The sequence below is a fragment of the Scyliorhinus torazame genome, chromosome 7 (assembly GCF_047496885.1).
Source record: "Scyliorhinus torazame isolate Kashiwa2021f chromosome 7, sScyTor2.1, whole genome shotgun sequence".
NCBI lineage: Eukaryota > Metazoa > Chordata > Chondrichthyes > Carcharhiniformes > Scyliorhinidae > Scyliorhinus > Scyliorhinus torazame.
This window is the reverse complement of record NC_092713.1, coordinates 31,313,863-31,336,944: the sequence shown is the minus strand read 5'-3', so window position 1 is coordinate 31,336,944 and position 23,082 is coordinate 31,313,863. Positions and strand designations below refer to the sequence as shown.

The following is a 23,082-nucleotide window of genomic DNA, read 5'->3' as shown; positions in this document are numbered from 1 at the left end:
ACAATTCACTTACCCTGCACATCTTTGGGTTGTGGGGGCGAAACCCACTCAAACACAGAGAGAATGTGCAAACTCCACACGGACAGTGACCCAGAGCCAGGATTGAACCTGGGATCTCGGCGCCACGAGGCAGCAGGGCTAACCCACTGCGCCATCAAGATATGTTTTAAGGGTGACAATACATAAATCTCTAGAAAACCAAGACACCTTTCAGAATTGCAGGATTGTTGGTAATGAGGAGGTTTGCCAATCATTCAACTGTCATTCTTCCAAAATATCAACCTTGTCATCATACAATTATATCTTCAGGTGGGATATAAATCATAATTGAGTTATTAAATCACACTTCACACCCGTGACTCAGTGGTAAAGAGGACGCAAACAGCTTCTAAACCACAGCATAGCTGGTGCTTAATTTATCAAAGTGCTATATTTAACTGTTTTAAGAATAACTGTAATGTTTCATACACTAACAGGCTGGATTTTCCCAGGCCCACAGAGAGAGGGTTGAAGGCATTGTGTGGGGCAGGGGGCAAGGCTGGATAACTGCAGGGAGTTGCGTCAGAACAGCTCCCAGTGCATTCCTGCCACCGAGGACAGAGGGCGACTGCCTGCACCATGGGGTTGGGCACCCAATTAAGGTGAAGAGAGCCACAATCAGAGGTGGTTTTGTGTCTCTCCGCCATTATATGTGAGCAGCCCCACCGCATGTGGATACAGTCAGCTCAATGAGGGCAGCCTCTCTGTAGAAGGGTGGGTGGCCACTACAGTCAGAGACCCCATGCCGCATTCACAAGGCTCCAATAGGAAAGGCCAAAATGGTGGCCAATCCCTTTCAGCAGGTGAGTCTCATCTCTATTTTACTGGACCCTGCGGCATTAATTCTCTTAATTTATGCACTGCAGTACAGACCAGCGAGAGCACTTCCATGTTGGGCTTGGCACTCCCATTTGGTCCTGACATCGGGGTACCTAAGCCCATGGGAAAATCCAGCCCCATACTTTAAAGTGACAAATCATTCAAGTTTTCTTTTAAAGTGTGGAGGTGGGTAACCTCAGTTAACTAGAGCGTGGGACAGAATAATGCCAACAGTGCAAGTTCAATCCCTGGAGACCTCCTTGCCTCGCCCCATGCTTGACGTAGAGTGCTGTTCCTCAAGCTAAACAAACAATGACCTCTCTCTAATGGGGAGAGTTGCCAATGGGCCTCCACAGACTAAGGCTGATTACCTTTCAAAGAAGCCATTTTGTCTGTTTTCTTTCTGATCCAGAGTCATAAATTCACAAGCACCTTCCAATCTGCAAACGTCTCTCCCCAAACTGCAATTACACTTGGGCTGACCAATCTAGTTTTATTGCAGTTAAACTTTGTGGCCTTAAACGAACTGACCTGGAAGAGTTATTGATATCACATGGGCATGTTTGTGGAGATAAATTGGGAAGTACTAAACTGGCTATACATGATGTAGATGTGGGAAATGCTGTTCCAATCAAACAACATCCATATAGACTTAACCCTTTAAAATTGGCACAGGCTAACAAACAGATTGGGAGTATGCTTAAAAATGGCATAATTTGGTTGCATAATTGGTTGCAGCCAATGGAGCTCACCCATAGTGATGGTACCAAAACCAGATCGTACCCAATGGCTGTGTGTGGACTATAGAAATGTTAATGCAGTTACAAGAACGGACTCTTATCCTATCCCACGTTTGGAGGATTGTGTTGAGAAAGTGGGACAAATCAGCTTTTATTTCCAAACTGGATTTACTTAAAGGTTACTGGCAGGTACCTTTATCCGAAAGGGCGAAGGAGATTTCAGCTTTTGTGACTCCAGATGGTAATACTAATTCAAAGTTATGCCATTTGGCATGAAAAACGCCCCAGCCACATTTCAACGGTTAACTAAGTCGTTTCAGAATTACCCAATTGTGCGGTATATAATAGAGGTTTATAAGATGATGAGGGGGATAGATAGAGTAAACATTCAGAGACTATTTCCTCGGGTGGATGTACCTGTTACAAGCGGGCATAACTATCAGGTTCAGGGTGGGAGATATAGGAGGGATGTCCGAGGTAGGTTCTTTACTCAGAGAGTGGTTAGGGTGTGGAATGGACTGCCTGCTGTGATAGTGGAGTCAGGCACTTTAGGAACTTTCAAGCGGTTATTGGATAGGCACATGGAGCACACCACAATGACAGGGAGTGGGGGATAGCTTGATCTTGGTTTCGGACAATGCTCGGCACAACATCGAGGGCCGAAGGGCCTGTTCTGTGCTGTACTGTTCTATGTTCTAATGAAACAGGGTGAGGAGTCACTCACTGCCGAGTGAATGAGGAAAGAATGGAAGATACCTCTGAGGAGAGAGATTCGGGATATATTGTGGCGGGGAGGACAACTTATGCAATACGTCCACTAGATATTTTTTCCTTCCTTCTGCTCTATTTTACATTTGTTTGTATTAAATATCCATCATTTCCTCATAACTGCAAGTAGATACTTTTGGAGGGGATTCGGCAGGAATAATGGGAAGTGCAGCACAACTGCGCAAAAGATAAGGCTGAAGCATTTGCTACATTCCCCAGCCAGTAGTGCCGAGTGGATGATCCATCCCGGCCTCCTCCGGAGGTCCCCAGCATCACAGATGTCAGTCTTCAGCCAATACGATTCACTCAGGGTGATATGACGAAACAACTGAAGGCACTGGATGCTGCAAAGGCTAAGGGGCCCTGACAATATTCTAGTAATGGTACTGAAGACTTGTGTTCCAGAACTTGCTGTGCCACTAGGCAAGCTGGTCCTGTACAGCTATTACCCTGCAATATGGAAAACTGCCCAGATATGACCTATACACAAGAAGCAGGACAAATCCGGAGTCTTCCCGCATCCCATGTGGGCAGCACGGTAGCACAGTGGTTAGCATAGTTGCTTTACAGCTCCAGGGTCCCAGGTTCGATTCCCCGCTGGGTCACTGTCTGTGCAGAGTCTGCACGTTCTCCCCGTGTCTGCGTAGGTTTCCTCCGGGTGCTCCGGTTTCCTCTCACAGTCTAAAGATGTGCAGGTTAGGTGGATTGGCCATTAGTGTCCAAAAAGGTTAGGTGGAGTTACTGGGTTACAGGGATAGGGTGGAGGCGTGGGCTTGAGTAGGGTGCTCTTTCCGGGCCTGGTGCAGACTCGATGGGTCAAATGGCCTCCTTCCGCACTGTAAATTCTATGATTCTGTTAGCGTTATGCAGGGGGACGATGTGTACAAGTTGCCTCGCGCTAGAGTACTGCACGTGTTTCCCTTTTCTCTCAGTTTCAGGGGGTATTTTCTTTTGAAAACCCACATAATTAATGGGATAATGATCCTATATGAGTGAAATGCCCAGAAAAGTCAGGGGAAAGACGTTCAACAGCAGACGTTCATCAGCGTAATCAGATGCCTCTCCGAGCTTGTCGGCAGATAAAATGGCAGAGGCAGCCTCTGGGGCTCCTCAGGGGCTGGTTTAGCACAGGGCTAAATCGCTGGCTTTTAAAGCAGACCAAGGCAGGCCAGCAGCACGGTTCAATTCCCGTACCAGCCTCCCCGAACAGGCGCTAGAATGTGGCGACTAAGGGCTTTTCACAGTAACTTCATTTGAAGCCCACTTGGGACAATAAGCAATTTTCATTTTATTTCATTTCCGGCTACTCCACTAACGGCGCTTTCGAGTACTTTTATGAAGGAATTTATGACGGGTTGTGTGGGAGGACCTCTGGAAATGTATGGAGGAGGTCTTGGCTCCCATCCGAGTGGCTCTGGAGAAGACAGTTTGGGATTTAGGTTTTTGTGGGGTTCTGATCTGATTGTTATGAAAATATATAGCTCCCTGTTCAAGTGCAATAGTTTATGGGGTTTTAGTATTTTGTTGTCTATAACCATTTTTCTTCACTCTAGTTTGGAGCCTCCCTGCTAACCTAAGAGTTAGCTTACGGGAGTGGCGTTGAAGGGCTGACTGCAGCTCATAATAGTAATTTTTTAGATAATGAGCTTTGAGTTCTTGTTTTGTTAAGTTTAGATTTGTTAAAAGTAGATTTTAGTTATTTTTGTTTGCCTTGCTGCTATCTGTATGCATATTTGGGTGGGGTAGTATCCGAGGGCGAGTAAGGGGGAGGGGGATGAGAGTGGGTGTGTGGATAGTTTACTGACGGTGACTGCAGATTTTACTTTGTTTAGTCTGCTAATTTGTTTTGGCGGCCATCTTGAGTGGGCCTGATTGCTGTACCTTTTATGTATCTTTGAGGTAATCCCTCTTGGTGGAAGTGGCTGGTCCGGATTTGGGGGGTTCGTGGAAGACCCTAACTCGTTTGATCACCTGGAATGCCAGGGGATTGAATGGCCCAATGAAAAGGTCAAGAGTATTTGCTCACCTTAAGAGTTTAAATTCCAGTATGGTTTCCTTGCAAGAGACTCATTTGTGGGTCAAGGACCAGACAAGGCTGCGGATGGGGTGGGAGGACAAGTCTTTCATTCAGGCTTCGATGGTAGGGCTCGGGCGTGGCAATATTAATTAATAAAAGTGTTCAGTTTTCTGTCTGACCCCAATTGCAGACATGTTATTGTGTCTGGCTGTCTGGTGGGCACTCAAACATGGACAAAGAGCTGAACTCCAGAAGTGAGGTGAGAGTGACTGCTTTGACATCAAGGCAGCATTTGACCAAGTATGGCATCAAGGAGCCCTAGCTAAACTGGAGTCAATGGGAATCGGGGGGAAACTCTCTGCTGGTTGGAGTCATATCTGGGACATAGGAAGATGGTTGTGGTGGTTGGAGGTCAATCATCTCAGTTCCAGGACATGACTGCAGGAGTTCCTGTGGGTAGTGTCCTAGGCCCAATCATCTTAAGCTGCTTCATCAATGACCTTCCTTCCATCTTAAGGTCAGAAGTGGGGATGTTTGCAGATGACTGCACAATGTTCAGCATCATTGCAATTCCTAGATAATGAAGCAGTCCATGTTCAAATGCAGCAAGACCTGGACAATATCCAGGCTTGGGCTGACAAGTGGAAAGTAACATTTGTGCCCCCCATAATGACAATTTGTGCCAGGCAATGACCATGTCCAACAAGAGAGGATTTAACCATCGCTCCTTGATATTCAATGGCATTACCATCGCTGAATCCCCCACTATCAACATCATGGTGTAGCCATATAAAATGGCTGACTCCCGATTAGAATGGCCAAACCCCAATTTAAAATGGCGAACGGAAGAGGCTGATGGGAAAATCAGCCAACAGGACTCAAACAGACAGCTGCAGGTAAAACAGTGTGTTCGCCTCTGGAGAAGACAGACCAAACCGTTACCTGCAGCCATCAACATGACAACACCCCAGCCATCTGCATATTAATCAGCAATCGCCGGGAACAATTGATACAAAATAGACACACAAAGCCGACCCAGACCTTTCGGCGCCAGCAGGAGCTGACACAAAGAGAGGTAAACGACCACCCCTCGATCAAGGAATCGCTCCAGTATTGGAGAATATCGAACCAAGTGATTGGGACCAAGTCCAATCACTTGGAACCAGGTACAAGGTCCGCCCCGAGAGGCGGGAAGCCCCATGGGGACTATAAGAATAGGGGCCAAGTTCAAATCGACCCTTCTTCTCCGCTCCGCACCCTTTGAGACCCTTCTGCAAGGGAACGTAAGTTTTACTCCAACGATCGCTACCAGATAGGCACTCCTGACTATCGACCTGTACCAGCTTTGAATCCCGCAGGCTCAGAACCCACTCGAAAGGCCATTCGTTTCCCTGACCTGGTGGGCCATTTCCAAAGTTAAGTATTGGCCTGTTAGTTGTAGGAAGTAGCTTAGAGGTAGAATTAATGTATAAGTATTAATTGCTGTATATAATAAATGAGCGTTGATTTAACTCTTACTAAGCGGTGTGTTGGATTATTAATCATTACTCGGACTTGAACCACGTGGCGGTATCAGAAAGATACCTGGCGACTCAAGAGCAAAGGTGACAGAATTAGAGCAATTAAACTAAGGCTAAAACGAGCAACAATGGGGGTTACCATTGACCAGTAACTGAACTGGACTGGCCATATATAAATACTGTGGCTATAAGAACAGGTCAGAGGCTAGGAATCTTGTGGTGAGTAGTTCACCTTCTGATCCCCCAGCCTGTCCACCATCTACAAGGCACAAGTCAGGAGTGTAATAGAATTCTCTCCACTTGCCTGGATGAGTGCAGCTCCAACAACACTCAAGAAACTCAACGCCATCAAGGACAAAACAGCCCGGTTGATTGCTCCCCCTTCCATAAACATTCAATCTCTCCACCACCAATGAACAGTAGCAGCCATGTGTACCATCTACAAAATGAAATGAAAATGAAATGAAATGAAAATCGCTTATTGTCACAAGTAGGCTTCAAATGAAGTTACTGTGAAAAGCCCCTAGTCGCCACATTCCGGCGCCTGTTCGGGGAGGCTGCTACGGGAATTGAACCATGCTGCTGGCCTGCCTTGGTCTGCTTTTAAAGCCAGCGATTTAGCCCAGTGTGCGCTGCAGGAACTCACTGAGGTTCCTTAGGCAGCACCTTCCAAACCCATAACCGCTACCATCTAGAAGGACAAGGGCAGCAGACACCCCACCAACTGGAGGTTCCCCAGTACATTCACCATCCTGACTTGGAAATACATCACCGTTCCTTCATTGTCGCTGGGTCAACATCCTGGAAGTCCCTCCCTAACAGCACTGTGGGTGTACCTGCACCACAGGGACTGCAGCGGTTCAAGAAGACAACTCACCAGCACCTTCTGAACGGCAACTAGGGATGGGCAATAAATGCTGGCTTAGCCAGCGATGCCCACATCCCATGAATTGAAAGAAAAAAGGCGCCCCCCAAAAAATCAGCTTTATGCCAATGTGAATTTACAATGGAATTATCCACTAGATATTACCATAGCAGATTGGGAATCCTGCTGAAGGCAGTCATGAACCTAATTTGCATCTTCCTAATGTGATGCATATGAAGGCCCGACCACCCAAGCCCAATTCCTAATGGGAAACTATGTCGATGCAAAACACGTTTGAATCATAGAATTTACAGTGCAGAAGGAGGCCATTCGGCCCATCATGTCTGCACTGGCCCTTGGAAAGAGCACCCCACTTAAGCCCACATCTCCACCCTATCCCTGTAACCCCACCTAACCTTTTTGGACACTAAGGGGCAATTTAGCATGGCCGATCCACCGAACCTGCACACCTTTGGACTGTGGGTGAAAAACGTGCAGACTCCACACAGACTGTCACCCAAGCCGGGAATCAAACCTGGGACCCTGGAGCTGTGAAGCAACAATGCTAACTACTGTGCTCCCGTGCCGTTTGGAACAACATGATGTGCAGGTGACAGGATTAATATCCTTTAGGGGAGGAAATCTACCATCCTTACCTGGTCTGGCCTCCATGTGACTCCAGATCAGCAATGAAGTTGTCTCTTAAGTGCCCTCTCAAGGGCAATTAGGGATGATAAATAAATGTTGACTCCAGAGTTCAGGATGGAGGCCGATGGCAACACCACCACAACAGTAGGGGAGTCTACAGGTGGACCTTCCATATTCAGTGTCCTGGAGGAGGTCCGTCATCCAGCCTCCGAGTGCTCGCGGAGGTCTCTTGTCATTGTCGGGAGGTCCATCTTCTTTCTTCAATAGTGGGTCAGTGATGTTGGTTGGCGAAAGATTACACCAGGAACCCATTGGGCACCACCAGCAAAATTCCGCACGAATACTGGGTCACCGGGCGCAAACTGCCGAATCGGACGATGCCGAGACAATCCCGGTCCCTGCCGTTCTTGTGTGCGGCGTACTTTTGCGCCAATGTCCGGGAAGACCATACTAAGGCGGGTGCGAAGTCTCCGGCCCATTAGGAGTTCTGCGGGAGCTACCCCAGTCACTGTATGGGGGGTGGTCCTGTACGTAAACAAAAACCGAGCCAGTCTCGTGTCCATTGATCCGGAAGACTGCTTCTTTTGAATGTCTGCACTGCGCGCTCTGCCATCCCATTTGAAGCCGGGTGGTAAGGGGCAGTGCGGATATGGCGGATGCCGTTCATCTTTGTAAACCTAGCAAACTCCTCACTCGTGAATGGAGTGCCATTATCCGTGACCAGCACCTCGGGGAGGCCATGCGTGCTAAATGATAAACGCATTTTTTCAATTGTTGCGCAGGACGTTGTCCCCTGCATCTTATGCACCTCCAGCCATTTGGACTGGGCGTCAATTAGTAGAAGGAACATGGATCCCTGAAAAGGGCCTGCGAAATCTGCATGCAAGCGTGCCCAAGGCCGCCCTGGCCATTCCCAGTGATGTAGGGGCGCGGCCGGCAGAAGCTTCTGATGCTCCTGGCAAATGGAGCAGTTTTGGGCCACCTTCTCAATGTCGGTGTCGAGGCCTGGCCACCAGACATAACTCCGGGCCAACATTTTCATCTTGGTCACGCCCAGATGCCTATTGTGCAAGTCTGATAATATCAGCTCCTGGCCTTTTTCCGGGACAATCACACGCGTCCTCCACAAGAGGATGCCGTCTTCCACGCTGAACTCTGACAGCTCGGAGGAAAATGCCCGCAACTCGCCTGGGAGCTGTCTATGCTGCCCACCATACAGGACTATGTGCCGAACTTTTGACAGGACTGGCTCCGTCTGGGTCCACTCACGGATCTGTGATGCCGTGACAGGCAAGGTGTCCATAAAATTTAGGGTTGCGACCACCTCACCGGTCGTGGGGGTCGACATGCGGCCGGTCGATAAAGGCAATCGGCTCAGTGCGTCGGCATTTGCTATCTGCGTACCTGGTTTGTGCTCCAGAGAATACTCATATGCAGCAAGCAACAAAGCCCAGCGCTGGATCCGTGCAGAAGCAATGGGCGGTATTGGCTTATCCTCTCTGAAGAGTCCCAGCAGGGGCTTATGATCAGTCACAATAGTGAAATGGCGGCCATACACATACTGGTGGAAGCGTTTCACCGCGAAAACCACTGCCAGGCCCTCCTTCTCGATCTGCGCGTACTTCTTCTCCGCTGCAGTCAATGTGCGGGAGGCGAAAGCTATCGGTCGCTCGGCCCCGTTCTCCATCTTGTGGGACAGGACAGCCCCAATACCATACGGGGATGCATCACATGTGACGAGCAAAGGCTTTCCCGGATCATAGTGGGTTAGTAACCCAGACGACGACAATTGTTGCTTTACCCGCCGGAAAGCGGTTTCTTGCGGCTGACCCCAAACCCAGGTGTGATTTTTCTTTAGCAGCAGGTGTAAGGGGGCCAGCGTAGTTGCCAGATTGGGGAGGAACTTCCCGTAATAGTTTACGAGACCGAGAAAAGAACGAAGATGCGAAGTGTCAGTCGGGGTGGGGGCATGTTGAATTGCACGCACCGTCTCTGCGACGGGGTGCAGACCCTCGCGGTCCACCCGATAACCTAGGTAGACTACTTCTTTTGCCTGAAATACGCACTTTGTGTGACGTAAACGGACTCCAGCCTCCGAAAGGCGTTTAAGGACAGCCTCCAGATTTTCCAAATGCTCTTGCTCCGACGTCCCTGTAATCAACACGTCATCTAGGTAGACAGCCACACGTGGTAAACCTCTCAAAATGCCCTCCATAACACGTTGAAAAATTGCGCAGGCAGAGGATACTCCAAAGGGCAACCGTGTATATTCATACAGGCCCCGGTGTATGTTAATTGTTACATATGGTCGGGAGGCAGGGTCCAGCTCCAACTGCAGGTAGGCGTGACTCATGTCTAATTTTGTGAATGAGAGTCCGCCTGCAGGTTTCGCGTAGAGATCCTCTATGCGAGGCATTGGGTCTCGGTCGAGTCGGGAAACTGTATTCACTGTAAGTTTATAGTCGCCACACAAGCGAACTGTGGCATCTGGCTTCATTACTGGTACAAATGGTGCTGCCCAGTCAGCAAAACGGACGGGCCTGATAATACCCAAACTCTCCAAACGAGTGAGCTCCCCTTCTACCTTCTCGAGCAAAGCGTAAGGCACTGGGCGCGCCCGGAAATAGCGCGGTGTGGCTCCTGGTTCAACTTGGATACGGGCTACGGCCCCTTTTATTTTCCCCAGACCAGGCTGGAATACCTCTGGGTATCGTCCTAGCACCTCAGTCAACCCTCCAGAAACTGTTTGGAGGATGTGCTGCCATTGCAACCGCAAATGGCGCAACCAGTCCCGACCCAACAGGCTGGGCCCATGGCCACGCACTACGATAAGTGGGAAACGCCCCTCCTGGCGTCCATAGACAACAGGGGTCATTGTAGTTCCTGCAATGTCCAGTGGTTCCCCAGTGTAGGTGGCCAACCTGGCCTGTGAGTCAGTTAGTGTAAGGGTCTGTATACCCTGCTTGATGCGGTCGAATGTCCTCTGGGCGATCACGGAGACCGCTGCGCCAGTATCCAACTCCATCTCCAGCGGGTGGCCATTGACCCGTACTGTCACCTTAATGGGGGCCACACGGGGAGCTGCCACACAATGCAGCTGCAGGCAGTCGTCCTCCGTCTCCACGTCCTCAGGCGTGGTCGCCGCAGGTTCATCCACATGGAAGGTACGGCCTCTGGGCTGGTCCCAGTTACGGCCCCTGGGCTGGTCCCAGTTTCGGTCGGAACGACGGCGCCTCTAGCGTCCCCAGGACCGCCGTCCGCGACGGGGTCGGCGCCTACAAGTCTGACACGGACATGGCTCCTCATCCATTGGCTCTGGAGAAGGCTCCCTTTGGGGAGGAATGTCCGATGGCCACTGGCGTCGGTCTGGTCGTTGCCTCACCCAAGGTACCGCAGGAGTGCGGGGGGACGTTTTTGGGCGGAAAGGGTTGCGCCCCAAGGCATGCACTTCCATTCCCTGTAGCTCCTGTACTCCTCGCTCTGCGCTCTCTCGGGACAAGACTATTTGTATTGCCTGTTGAAAAGTCAATGTTGGCTCCGCTAACAACTTTCTCTGGGTGGCCACATTGTTAATACCGCAAACCAAACGGTCGCGTAACATTTCTGACAAGGTCTCACCATAGTCACAGTATTCCGCAATCCCGCGTAGCCTGGATAAAAAAATCGGCAAGGGATTCTCCAGGGGTCCTCTCAGCGGTATTAAACCGGTAACGCTGGACTATCGTGGACGGGGTTGGGTTAAAGTGTTGCCCCACTATATTCACAAGTTCGTCAAACGTTTTGGTGTCCGGCGCAGCTGGGTACGTAAGGCTCCTAATCACCCCAAACGTATGCGGCCCGCAGGCGGTGAGCAATATGACCACCTGGCGCTCGTTTTCGGTGATATTGTTTGCCCGGAAATAGTAACGCATCCGTTGTGTGTACTGGTTCCAGCTTTCCAGCGCAGCATCAAAAACATCCAAACGTCCGTACAGAGGCATGGTATAATAGAAAACAACTTCCAACCTGTATCCAACAAAAATCCAGGGAGGTGGCTTCAGCAGTGTAGACAGCTATTCACTTTTACCTTCGTCGCCAGTTTTGTAAGGGCCCCGAAGAATCCAGCACGAGTTTTAAGGATACAAAATAATAAAGTTTATTTACTATAACAATATATACATAACAGTAGCAGTAACTTCCCTTGCTACCTTCTCCTTCCTCCTGGTTCCTGGACTGGCCAGCTTATTTATAGTAGGAGTTTCTCCGCCCCCCTCATTGGGGAAGTTCATACTCCCACAGGATTGTGGGATAGTCATTAGTCCCCAGCCAATCGTCAGTAGGCAGGTTATAACAGATTGCTTGAAAATATGGAAGATAAAATGGTGTTCATTCCTCATGTTGGTGTATGTTAACAAAAAAGCCCTTTATTTGTGAAATAAGAAATAAAAAGTGTTTGGGGGGAAAATTGCTGCCACAAATATCAAAAGAATGTGCCTGTTATTATTGGCATAATTGAAGAATTATAGTCTACATAAAGCAGAAGATGGGACTATGATTGTTGCTTCTGGAAGTTTATTCTATCTTGGAATGAGAATGATTTGAGCATTAAAGAATTTACAGATTGGCAGATCAGCCCACGGCTTTTTCGTTTCCAACACACTTACAAAGTTAGTCACAGCTACAGAACAAAGCTCAATTGCTACAGTGTAAGTAGGTAACCATTGGTTACAACACAAGCATGGTACCTTCATTCTGCCGGGAGATTGCAGGTGGAAAAACATAATTATGGGAATCAGAAAGAGACATAGACTTCTCGGGTGCGCAGCCACAAAACAACAGACACCATTGAAAGCCAACCCTTCTACCAACCTACCGAGGGACTCCACAATGTCCTTTACGTCTGTGATCAAACAATCCAGCTGGTAGTTTTCTCGACCGATGGGCGCATCTGATTCCCCGTATCCTCGTAAATCCACCGCAACCACTCGGAAGTCACTCTTAAATTCTTGAAGCTGATAACGCCAAGAGTACCTGTAGCAGAGAAGGGAATTGGCTAAGAAGTATTGATGCTCTTTGAAATCAAAAGATCTTTAGTCTTTTTAAAATATATAAGAGTATTAAATGCCTTATATTGTATCCCTGCACTACCCAGGCCACCCAGGCGTATACATGACAATAGCCAGTGCCTTTAATCAACCAGTGTTTCAGGGACACCTGTTTGTGCTATCCAAATGCATGACTCAAAATCTTCTGAATTTGAACTCCTCCTGAGTCCAATGGCTCTGCTCCTCCTCTTACTACACTTCCAGTATTTATGTTGTCGTCTCCTTCAGCTATATATAATGAAATCTGTGGTTTCAAAACTTGCAGTTTTAAAAATTTAGCTAGACCCTCACTGAAAAAGGAAATCGAAAAGGAAACAGAGCAAAAGTGACCTTCTCAGTTTCTAAGGACACTAAAATTGAAACTGAGACTGGAAATCACAATTTGTGGAAAAACTGAAACTTCTTGAAACCTATAAAAGGACTCAGGGGCATCACAGCTCAATAGATGATGATGAAGATGATGATTCCATTGGTGCAGTACAGGCAGACTGAAGAAGACAGTGCTAGATCCAGAAAGTGAGAATAAACAAAGATACAGTTACTGAGGCTGTATCTGTTACTTGAAGTTAGACATTGGTAGATCAACGCCATCCAGACCATCATTAGCAGAGTTGAGAAGGTTCTGCAAACGTGTGCCATTTTGGTGAAGACCTTACCTGTGCAATTCAGGTCAGTTGGATGCTGCTGTTGGCTGGGGATCAGGCAAAAGCCTAGAAGAAGGAATTGAAATTCTTCATGTAGATGACAGAGCTCTTAAGGACTTTGTGACTGAACTTGATGACATAAATGCTGAGTGGATTGCTGAGCCTGTCTTAGATCTGTCTTAGGTGCTTTGGTATTAGGGTGTGGCACATATAGGGTTTTAAAAAAAAAATTACTTCTCCTGAGTTACAAAGCCAGGCCTCAGAGTGTGGACAGGGGCAAACCCCTAATCCAGCTCCTTGCCTGCTCCAAAAACCAATTCAAATCCAAATCGAACCCAACTCACGGTCCCCACAAAGGAGACATACCAGATCTGAGCCAAAAGGCAGAGCAGATATGACACTTAATCTTAGCCAAAATTCTGAGAAGCGATGCACATATAGGGTTAATGTGGACTGAGTATGGTACCATCCACACAGTGATGTTAAGACACATGACCCAGATCCAGGGTCAGTGTAGTGTTGTGCAGAGATGTGTACAGACCTAAGCATGGAGACAGTTCCTAGCTTGTACCCTTTACTGTGCAAGTGTAAATCATTCTCTTTTTTTAAAATTTAGAGTACCAAATTCATTTTTTCCAACCCATGTAGCCTGCACATTTTTGGGTTGTGGGGATGAAACCCACGCAAACACAGGGAGAATGTGCAAACTCCACATGGACAGTGACCCAGAGCCGGGGTCGAACCCAGAACCTCGGTGCCGTGAAGCAGCAGTGCTAACCACTGCGCCACCGTGCTGCCCCTGTAAATCATTATCATAGATAATAATGATTTACTGTTAAACTACAGATGACTACAGAGTCTTCTTTAAGATATAGAAATCTAACCACCACCCTCCCATCATGGTGGCAGCAATGGGATAAAAACCCAGAGCCTCATTAAAATGCAAAGACAAATCCAAATGCTGGAAGACCGAGAAAAATTCAACAAAGCATTCAGATCCGAAAAGAAGTATCCGAAAGGAAAAATGCTCCAGAGAAAGGCCTGGAAGCTGAAGGCAGAGACTTAAAATTCCTTACTGTAGCAGATGACTCTACTGAATCTCCTTCAGAAGTCCAACTTGAGAGTGAAGAATCAAAATAACCTGTAGTGGTGAGCTAAATCCTTTAAATGTCTAGGCTGCAGCAAGTCCTTTGAACTCCTTTAAATAAATCAGTGTCAGAAATATCTTTGAAATATCTCAGAAATAAACCCAACCCCTAAGTCAGAGCCTGAACATGTCTGAGTTCATGTGAAAGGAAAACAACAGAGAACAAATTTATTACGTATTTTGGGAACGTGGCGACTGCCCGGCTCAGTAAAAAAGGAAGCAGAAGCTCCAAATCGACCAACTCAACAGTTTACAAGGCAAACAGCTGAACAAAAGAAGTTGGCAGGCAGCTGAACCAAGCAGCCATTTTCAGAAGACCTGCAAGCAAAGGAAGATCCAACTCTCGAAAAGGCAATCCAGGTAGTTAGACAGCCATACTCCTGTGAACAGCACAGGACAATCTTAAAGAGAGAAAATCAAAATGGTGCAGAGACCAACCCTCAGTCCAGCTTCTCAGACAACAAAGACACAAGGACACTTTGTCTGGGAAAGCAATTCCCGAACCGGCCAGCAGAGTGGCCATACCAGCGCTATGGAGCAAAGTGCCCTCATTGTCCTGCAAGTTACATCCAATACGTCCAATGCAACAAGATTGATCACTATGGCAAACTGAAGAACGCAAGGAAGGCCCAAAGGTGATCTACAAAGTTGAGACTGCAACCCCGGAAGACAAACAACCTTGTTTCTTTGGTTTGGTCAAAGGTCCTGGTTTCTCAATTTGGAATGCAGGCATTTGTGTCAATGACCACGTAACAAATTTTAAATTAGATACAGGAGCCAGCGTGACAGTGCTGTCAGACAGGGAACAGTGGCTGAAAGATCACTGGCTTCAAACAATGGACACATCAATTTGCAGGTCCGGAGGAGTCCGACTTCCAATCATTGGCATGATCCTGGCGCCACTGAGGTATGGCGGCAATCGATCTTCGAGCTGATGTATGCCATCCGTAACTAGCCTTTCTCTGTCTTGAGTAGGAATGCCTGTGTAGCCTTGGATCTCCTCAAGACAGCAAGTGGTGTCAAGACAACCACTGTTGCCAACCAAACTGAACCTTACCGTCCTGAGTAATCAAACAAAACAAAAAGTGCATCCTGACGAGGACTTCAGCTCGGAGCTGCCTTCTCTCTTTGAGGAGCAGGTTTGTCCATTCTCACGACAAGTGTCGGAAAACCCTCAATGGTGAAACTATAGCCAACCACCGAGGAGGTAAACACAACTGCGCCAACATTGAGCAGAGCAACACTGCAATCACTGTGGATATGGTGCAACTTTCAACCGACATGCCAACAAGAGTTGTTGGAATCTGGTAGCAACCGTCCATGGCCTACAAGGAAAAGCAGAGGTGAACATTCTCCTCACCGCAGGAACGCTCTTTCTCAGCCACTGACGACATCAAGGCAACCCACGTGACAATGAAAAATGCAAAAGGAGTGACAAGGAGGCAAGGAAAACCATGTTTGTCTGCCTGAACCTTTAAATTCAAGGATTTGAAGGGGCAGGGGTGGGAGTGGGGGTGGGTGGGAGGGGGGGGGGGGGGGGGGGGCGGTGAGATGGGGTAGTGATATTGATAACGTAGCAACAACAATGTAAATGTGTGGGACTGATAACAATATAAGACATGAAGTCAACTAATGTAGCACTAAATGCATTGGGTAAAGGCTTGGGGAGAGGTGTAGTGTAAGGGTCTGGCACATATTAGGTTAACGTGGTCTGAGTATGGCAATGCCCACAGTGCTGTAAGAAAGCACATGACCCAGACCCAGGATCGATTTGGCGTTGAGCAAAGATGTGTATAGACCAAAGCATGGAGACAGCTCCGAGCCTGTACTCTTTACAGTATGTCTAAATATTCCTAGTCGTCACTGGAGACTTATGGTTAAACTGCAGAGACTGCTTTAAGACATACAAATATGTAACCGACATGCTCCCAGCAGTTGTATCTGCCAATAAATGTGTAATTTATAGTTTATGATCAACTGCAATTTGCCTGCGAATTCATGTTTAACGTAGGTTGATTCTGGGTTTCAAAGTGTAGGTTGTTACCCAAGTTAGAATTTAGTGTGTGCTTTATTTGCATCTTGTATTATATAAATTCCTCCAATTTTCGTGAAATCTCGTGGCTGCATTTTTTTCAGTAATAAGTGGGATTTCAGATTTCTTTCTACCATGATTGTAGCATCTGATATCTGCATATGGAGCAGCCTGCTGTGTTAAACCCATTGAATTATGCTTCATTGATACCAGAATCGAGAGTTAATTATCGCATACAGAACAATTGTTATTTTGATATTTAAAAATTACAACATATTATGTAAGTATATAAATATTTGTATGGGTGGGATAGCCCCCCTCTCTCTCCCCTCCCTCTGCAACCCCCCCGCCCACCCGGGTGTGGTTTGTTTTCCAGCCAGCGGAGGCAGCACGTTCTGCCTCCTGTTCTGCCGATGTCTAGGCCGTTTTCCGTGCCTCGCCTGTACCTCCGCCAGGGAACCCGCCGCAGGGGAGGGGTCACCTTCAGCGGTACTGGAACATCCCACCAGTGGGAAGGGCTGGAAAATCCAACCCTATATATTAAACCATTCAAGAAATTTGGCTTCAAATGCTAAATTACAGCAGGGTTTATAATCTCAAAAATCCGCATTCTCCAACGTTTGTGTGAGGAGATAAGACTTTCAAACTCGCCGAGGAAATACATTTTTCACTATATCAAAACTCTCCAAAATCCTAAACCTCCATTGTGAAAATAGCACTTTTTTGTGTTTCCATTTTCACCAAGAACACAACAAATGGGATTTTGGGAACAGCAGCATAATTCATAGTAAGTTCACATTCAATTTACATTCACTGAAACTTTGACTCTTTTTGTATGTCGGTGGATTTAAGTTTTCGATGGGATATAAATCAAACAAAAACACTAATAAAAATCTTGATATTTTTCTTAATCCTTCCATGTTGCCCATCCCTAAATGCCCTTGAACTGAACATTTTCAGAGAAAAGTTAATCCATAGAACCCCTACAGTGCAAAAGGAGTCCATTCGGCCCACCGGGTCTGCGCCGACCCTCGGAAAGAACACCCTACATAGGCCCACTCCCCTGTCTAATCCCCATAACCCTACCTAACCTGCACATCATTGGACACTAAGAGGCAAATTAGTATGGCCAATCTACCAACCTGCATACTTTTGGGCTGTGGGAGGAAACCGGAGCACCCGGAGGAAACCCACGCAGACACAGGGAGAACGTGTAAACTCCACACAGACATTCACGCAAGGCCGTAATCGAACTCAGTCCCTGACTTCTACGTTTTTAAAAATTCCTTCATGGGATGTGGGTGTTGCTGGCCGGGCCAGCATTTATTGTCCATCGCTAATTGACAGGGCAGTTAAGCGTCAACCATACTGCTGTGGGTCTGGGGTCATATGGAGGCCAGATAATAATGGCGGATTTCCTTCCCTAAATGGGACCTCAGTGGATCTGATGGGTTTTCAGTGACAGCTGATGGTAGTTGTCATGGTTACCATCACTGAGACCAGTTTAATATTCCAATTTATTAACTGAATTCAAATTCCACCAGCTGCTGTGGTGAGATTTGAACTCAGATCCCTGGAACATTAGACTAGGCCTCTGGATTGATAGTCCAGTAATATTGCCACCGATTCCCCTTGCAATGTGATAAAAAAATAATTCAACGTATTCCCTCATGTCAAAGCTGGCATTAGCTACCGGCCTTTATTTGCAGATATTATTCAGTTTTATTTAGAGTTGTCAATTTTTCATGAGTTGTATCAGCTTATATTTTGTTTTAAAGAAATGGCCTCATCGGGGGTGGCACGGTAGCACAGTGGTTAGCACTGTCGCTTCACAGCGCCAGGGACCCGGGTTCGATTCCCGGCTTGGGTCACTGTCTGAACGGAGTCTGCATGTTCTCCCCGTGTCTGCGTGGGTTTCCTCCGGGTGCTCCGGTTTCCTAAGATGTGCAGGTTAGGTGTATTGGCCGTGTGAAATTGCTCGTAGTGTCCATAGGTTAGGTGGGGTTACTGGGCTACGGGGAGAGGGTGGAGGTCTGGGCTTAAGTAGGGGTATTCTTTCAAGGGCAGGTGTCGACTCGATGGGCCAAATGGCCTCCTTCTGCACTGAAAATGCTATGATCTATGAACGTCGTTGGTTAGCCTTAGCATGCCCCCTAATGTATTAAAACAGCCTTGGGTACAAAACTCTGTAACACTTAAAATTCTGTACTTCCAGTGAAAATAAATGTCCAGCACATCAGGCCAGAACACACAGATATTCTCAATATGTTTACAATGGTGTTAGGATACCGGGCCAGACCCCAATTTATGCTTGGCTACGGGATGAGAAACTCCAAAAATGCACATTTTGTATAACTGTGAGGAAAGGATACTTCACCCCAGGAATGATGACTCTGACCAAGAGGTATCTTTTTGCAGTGTTAATGTAAGCCTACTTGTGACACTAATAAAGATTATTATTATAATATGTTAAAACACATTATAATTTAAACACACAATTAACCACATTAACATCAAATAAATAGCTTTATAATTAACAGTTAAACAGTTCTTAAATAAAAGGAAAAACTTTAACTTATACCCTACACCTTCACTCTAAATATTCCAACCAATCAACCTCATACAGTTCAAATGCCCCTTACGTTTACTTGCTTATCTGTACAGACCTTTGGACAAAGAGCCTTTAAAAAGCAAATCCAGTACACTTCTGTCTTGTGAGACCATTCTGCTCAACCTTACAGCATTTGGCAAAACTGCAAATTACAGACAGACCTGGCTCCTCCCATTAATTGCATTATCTGTACCAACTAAGATGTCCCATGATTTGCTTAGTTAGGACTAAACACGGTCCCTCAAATTATCTATAACCCAGTGAACCATCCAAAATATAAACACTACTCCATATGCCCATTATCTTTAACCTAGTAAGTGATTGGAATAAATGATTATCTCACTCTTACAACACCTTAATTACAGCTTTAGCAGACACACAGTTTGGATATATTAACCAACGTACTTTAGTAATATTACTGCAACATATATATACCTTAAACAAGGCTTTTAACAACATTGCTGCAACAGATATAAAATATAATATATTGTATATCAATTTCTTACAGTAATCATAATGATAATGGGTTACAATGAAGAGTGTAGTACAAGGATATCCTATATTTAGTCAAATTTCCCCACACTTCTGCTGCTGGTGTACACTCCATTTGTGACTGGCAGAACAGCGAGTTGATCCCATACCTCTACCACTAATAGGTTGTCTGTAAAAGGCACACAATCAAATAACTTGAGAAGTTGACAGCAATGATGGCTACTCGGCCCATCATGTTTACTGGTTCTTTGCTAATCCCAGTGCTTTGCTCTCTTCTCATAATTTTGCATCTTCCTTTGGTTAAAATTGTACCCTAAGCTTCCAATTAAAAACAAAACTGTCCCTCCTCCAATACCTGGAAAAGTATTTCATGCTTAAACATCACCGTGTTAAGAAACTTCTAACCTCTCCCCTCATACCTACAATTCAAAACCATCAGCTTCCCTGTGCTAGCAGAAAGGGTTTGAAAATCTCCTTACAGCTACTGTTTCAAATCTCTGGCGTTAGCATGGAGACTCTATGCAGGTTAAGCTTTAAGGCCCTTCCTGCAATAGATGTAAAATAATTTGTCATGTTCGTTTTATTTAAGTGTGTGGGAAGATAAGTGGGATTGTCTGAGTTTCCAAGAAATTAAGTGCACATCGTTACATATTTGAACACTCACCATTTCAGATGCCATAATTCAGCAGAAATGACAGTGGAATGGGCTAAAGGTGTGATAGGTGAAATTCAGTGCAAGTGTCAGGTGCTAAGTTTTAGTAAATAAAAACAATAATTATACTTTGAATTGGGGGCGGGAGGCAATCAAGTAATACGAAAAAAAGGGACATTTTTGTGAACCTCAACAACAATTGAGTTTCACAAAGTGGGTAGCACTGTTGCTTCACAGTTCCAGGGTCCCAGGTTCAATTCCCGGCTTGGGTCACTGTCTGTGCGGAGTCTGCACGGTCTCCCCGTGTCTGCGTGGGTTTCATCCGAGTGTTCCGGTTTCCTCCCACAAGTCACGAAAGACGTGCTGTTAGGTAATTTGAACATTCTGAATTCTCCCTCCGTGTACCCAAACAGGCACCGGAATGTGGCGACGAGGGGCTTTTCACAGTAACTTCATTGCCGTGTTAATATAAGCCTACTTGTGACAATAAAGATTATTACTATTATTATTATTACAAGGCACTATGAGCAGCGTCTCAAGTGGATAAGACAATTTTCCAATCCCCATTAAGCAAAGTTGTTGAGGCAACGGCGAGGGTAACTGGGATGTTACTTGATAAAGGGTATTGCAAAAATGAAGAAAATACCAGAAAGCTTAGAAGGGAAAATGAAGGGGTGATTTATTTAATAGAAGTATTTAAAATTTAGAATTATGACTCTTATGGAGGATAAACATCATAGACTGCTTGGACTTGCTTTAATGTTTTAATTTCTATGTAACTATGTCATTATCACACCTGATAGTTAATTATGGGGACACGGTAGCATAGTGGTTAGCACAGTTGCTTCACAGCGCCAGGGTCCCAGGTTCGATTCCCGGCTTGGGTCACTGTCTGTGTGGAGTCTGCACGTTCTCCCAGTGTCTGCATGGGTTTCCTCCGGGTGCTCCGGTTTCCTCCCACAGTCCAAAGATGTGCAGGTTAGGTGGATTGGCCGTGCTAAATTGCCCTTAGTGCCTAAAAAGGTTAGGTGGGGTTACTGGGTAGGGTGGAGGTGTGGGCTTAGATAGGGTGCTCTTTCCAAGGGCCAGTGCAGACTTGATGGGCCGAAGGGCTTCCTTTTGCACTGAAATTCAATGATTCTATGATTTTGACTGAATAATTCAATTTTAAAAATTACCACTGATTCTTGCACAGGGCATTGTGAAATGCTGGGGTTCAGTTTCAGACAACTTAACAACCAGTATACATTTAACTTGAGATTGTAATGCTTGCAAGTTTAGGAATGGTATAACAGGAACTTTGGGTTTTATTGATAACCATTCTAATTAATTCCAGTGGACAAACTGAAACTGACATAGTAAATCAAAGTTAGATCAAGGATAGGGAAGTATAGAAATCAGTTTTGACCACGAAATTTAGCAACGTAAGATTTTTTGCCTTTGGGAATATGGAAAACGACTTTACAAACACTGTAGCTACAGAACAGCGTACAGCTGGATTGGGAAAACTGGAACAGAATAAATACACATCTAGAAAACTTAACTTGCACTTCATTTTAATCAGCTTCATCTTATTTTACTATGACTATAAAATATTTGCACTTTACAGAGTTTCAGATGTAGGGCATTTGCCTATAAATATAGAATGCCTTTGCACTACAGACTTCATTGTAGGTCATTTCCATTGTAAATATATTGAGAATGTCCTTGCGTTCTTCTCTGATATGCAGGGCAATTTCACTGTAAATATAGAATTTTCAGTATTACAGAGTTTTGTACCCAAGGCTGTTTTAGTCCGTATGGGGATGTGCAGAGGAATAAGGACAGCTGCCTCATGCGGCTGATCCTCTTTTGGCTGCTGGGAAGACGTGGAGAAATTCTAACGAGGGACAGAATGAGCAACAGATTTTCCAAAGGCTAATCTGTGCCCCAGAAATCCTAGCTTAGCAATTGGTAGCCAACTGTGCGCACTCAAGCCAGCATTCTGGGCAATTACACTATCTGCAAAAAGTCTCGACATGCAGGTCAAAAGAAGCACAAAGCTTTCTTGCAGGCTTCCTGCCCGAACACGTGGTCTGATACCGAACACCGCGGTGGACTTATGTAGGAGCTTATGTGCTTCGGCAAGAAGACAGGAGCATCAGACTTCAGCACAAAACAGCTCTTGTGCCCAGCTCTCGACAGCCTCGCCTGGAACGTGCAGCCTGGCCATATCTTTTCAATGTTGGAGAAGGGAGATTCTAACAATGAACAAATCCTCCTGCTCTTGTCCATCATACTCTTGCCCATCACACTTAACAAAACAAGATCATTTATAGAATTAAAATAGGACCCCCTAATGTTGCACAGTGCTTAGTTCAGTTATGGAAGGTAAGATTTCTCTGCAGTTTGTCAAACAGGATTTCAATGTCCCACATGAGGCAGATGCAGCAGCTTTTTAGGATGTTGAACTTGTTACCAATGATGAGAAATGTCAGGTTTCCCTGCATCATGGGCAACAAAGAGATGGCAGACCAGTTGAACAAATACTTTGGATCTGTCTTCACTGAGGAGGACACAAATAACCTTCTGGAAATAGTAGGGGGCAGAGGGTCTAGCATGAAGGAGGAACTGAAGGAAATCCTTATTAGTCAGGAAATTGTATTGGGGAAATTGAAGGGATTAAAACCCAATAGGTCCCCAGGGCCTGATGCTCTGCATCCCGGAGTACTTAAGGAAGTGGCCCTAGAAATATTTGATGCATTGGTGATCATTTTCCAGCATTCTATAGACTCTGGAAGAGTTCCAATGGATTGGAGGGTAGCTAATGCAACCCCACATTTTAAAAAAGGAGGGAGAGCGAAAATGGGGAATTATAGACCGGTTAGCTTGACATCAGTGGTGGGGGAAATGCTAGAGTCAATTATCAAGGATGAACTAACTGAGTATTTGGAAAACGGGGACAGGATCGGTCCAAGTCAGCATGGATTCACTAAAGGGAAATCATGCTTGACAATCTTCTGGA

The 23,082-nt window shown here is 46.0% G+C and overlaps 1 protein-coding gene across 1 annotated transcript in view; it reads right to left on the bottom strand.

Moving 5' to 3' along the window:
* The window catches only part of ephx4 (epoxide hydrolase 4), an 87,796-nt gene that overhangs the window by 47,692 nt on the left and 17,022 nt on the right, over positions 1–23,082 (bottom strand). Inside the window, exon 3 of the mRNA XM_072510479.1 lies at positions 12,269–12,426. Coding sequence (XP_072366580.1) covers positions 12,269–12,426 — 158 coding nt within the window. The remainder of the gene's footprint in view (positions 1–12,268; positions 12,427–23,082) is intronic.